Genomic DNA, 1,917 nt, shown 5'->3' on the forward strand with positions numbered 1-1,917 from the left:
AAAAAAAAAAAAGCAATTGATATGATTTGTATAACTGATAAAATTTTTACAAAAATTCCACAATAAGGGGAAATGTGCTTCTTTCAGAACTTTGTCAAGTGAATTTTCACATTTTTTAAACAATTTTCACCTCTCAGAGGCTGGCAATGTTCTTTGATTTTGGGGCTGCATTGGTCTTCTTTAAACAAGACAGCTTGAATTTTTCTTTGCAGACACCTGAACTTTCTCAGAGTATCTTCTTGAAACAAGAAGTCCTCTTTAGCCAGGCCAGAGCTGGACAATGAGGCACAGTAGTTCAGTGATACGGCCACAGTGAGCATGTGATATGAGGATAGAGTCAAAGTGAATGGTGGTTAGGAGTGTACTCTATGCTCTAGGTGGCATAATGTCCACAACAGTAGACAAATATCTCTTCAACATGGTATTTCAGCTTGTCAAATTGAAACAAAATGCTCTGGGGAAAAAAAAAGAATGCTCTGATTTTGCCTCCTAAGGTAAAGCATTTTTTATGGTGACAAAGCAAAATGTTAACGGTTTAGCAAAAGAGAATAAGCAGCAGAAAAGTTTAGTTATACAGCTTTCTGCTCCCTGATGCACCAAAGGTATTTAGTTTCTAATGTACCAGTGTCTAAAGATCTCTAGCACCTCTCGTTTTTCTCCCAACGCACCTACAAAGTTTATGACACAGGAAGGTGTGCAGTGTAAGTCTACACAGCTTTAAGATAATTTTCAATAGCCAAGGTTCTTGAAAGATGAGTCGAGAGCTCTCCAGCAACCAATCCTACCACACGAATAATTTGCATTGGCTGAAGAAGTCGTAACCTTACTAGAGATGTACGTGAAGCAGGATTTTCTCTTTTCCAGGAATTTTGTCTATTTTATCTAAAAAACTAAATCCAGGAAAAAACGAAAGATGTAAAAGAAAATACTTTCATATTCAAGATAAACCTGGGAAAAAGATACATTTCAGGTCAATAAAAATAATTGTTTTAGTAAAATTTAGCCGTTTTGTCTATGATTTCTTAACTTGCATTTTTCTTGTAATGAAAATCTCAAAAAACATATTTCAAAATTATAAATTACATAAAATTCAATTCTCTAATTTCACTTGCTCATTAATAAAGTAGTCTATACTCAAAACACATTTCAGTCAAAGCTTTAACAACTCTAGAAAACTTTAGACCAACTCTAATCCGCCTTTTGCTGATTTTCAAAACAGCATGGATTCAGGGTTTACTTCCAAACCAATATTTTACATCAAACATAACTGCAAGCAAAATGTGGGGTTTTTTCAGCAAGGTCATCGTGGGTTGATGTTAATATTAGTTTTGATTTGAACAGAATTTGAGGAAAATATTACCCCACCATTACAGAAAGATCTCTGAGTAGCATAAGGCATCAACAAATGAAATATTATTTTCATTTCTTTCCACCCATTTGGGAATTTCAGAGATACCTTATTGTAATATAATTGCTTGTATCTTTTTGAGAGGTATAGATTACATGTATCAGTAGAGAATTTAAAATAACCATATTTGAAAACTAAACCACTATTTCAGGGTAAGATTGGAAATCCTTTTGCACTTCTAACACTGTGCAATTTCATATGCATTGGCAAAAAAAAAAAAAGAAAAATAAAGTTTTGGGGGATTAAATGTCACAGTACTAAGCTACGTGAACTCTTTAAGAAGATAAACAAATATTCTGTATTTACCATCCACTGTTCTCCAGAAAGACGGAAAATAAACTTGTTTCTTTCCTTATCTGCTTCATCTGACAAAGCACGCCTTTTCTGGATCTGAGGAGTCTTTCCATAAGTGTCCAAAATCTTCTCATTGGTGTCTACAAAGCCATTCCTGAGATATTTTGCTTGAGGAATGCCTCTCTTCCGGCACTCTAGTATGAAATTCCATTCCT

The 1,917-nt window shown here is 34.3% G+C and overlaps 1 protein-coding gene across 1 annotated transcript in view; it reads right to left on the bottom strand.

Moving 5' to 3' along the window:
* The window catches only part of LOC104493303 (leucine-rich repeat-containing protein 2-like), a 30,531-nt gene that overhangs the window by 18,724 nt on the left and 9,890 nt on the right, over nt 1–1,917 (bottom strand). The window contains exon 3 of the mRNA XM_010135957.1: nt 1,715–1,915. Coding sequence (XP_010134259.1) covers nt 1,715–1,915 — 201 coding nt within the window. The remainder of the gene's footprint in view (nt 1–1,714; nt 1,916–1,917) is intronic.

The sequence above is a fragment of the Buceros rhinoceros genome, unplaced genomic scaffold (assembly GCF_000710305.1).
Source record: "Buceros rhinoceros silvestris isolate BGI_N320 unplaced genomic scaffold, ASM71030v1 scaffold15585, whole genome shotgun sequence".
Classification (NCBI taxonomy): Eukaryota; Metazoa; Chordata; class Aves; order Bucerotiformes; family Bucerotidae; genus Buceros; species Buceros rhinoceros.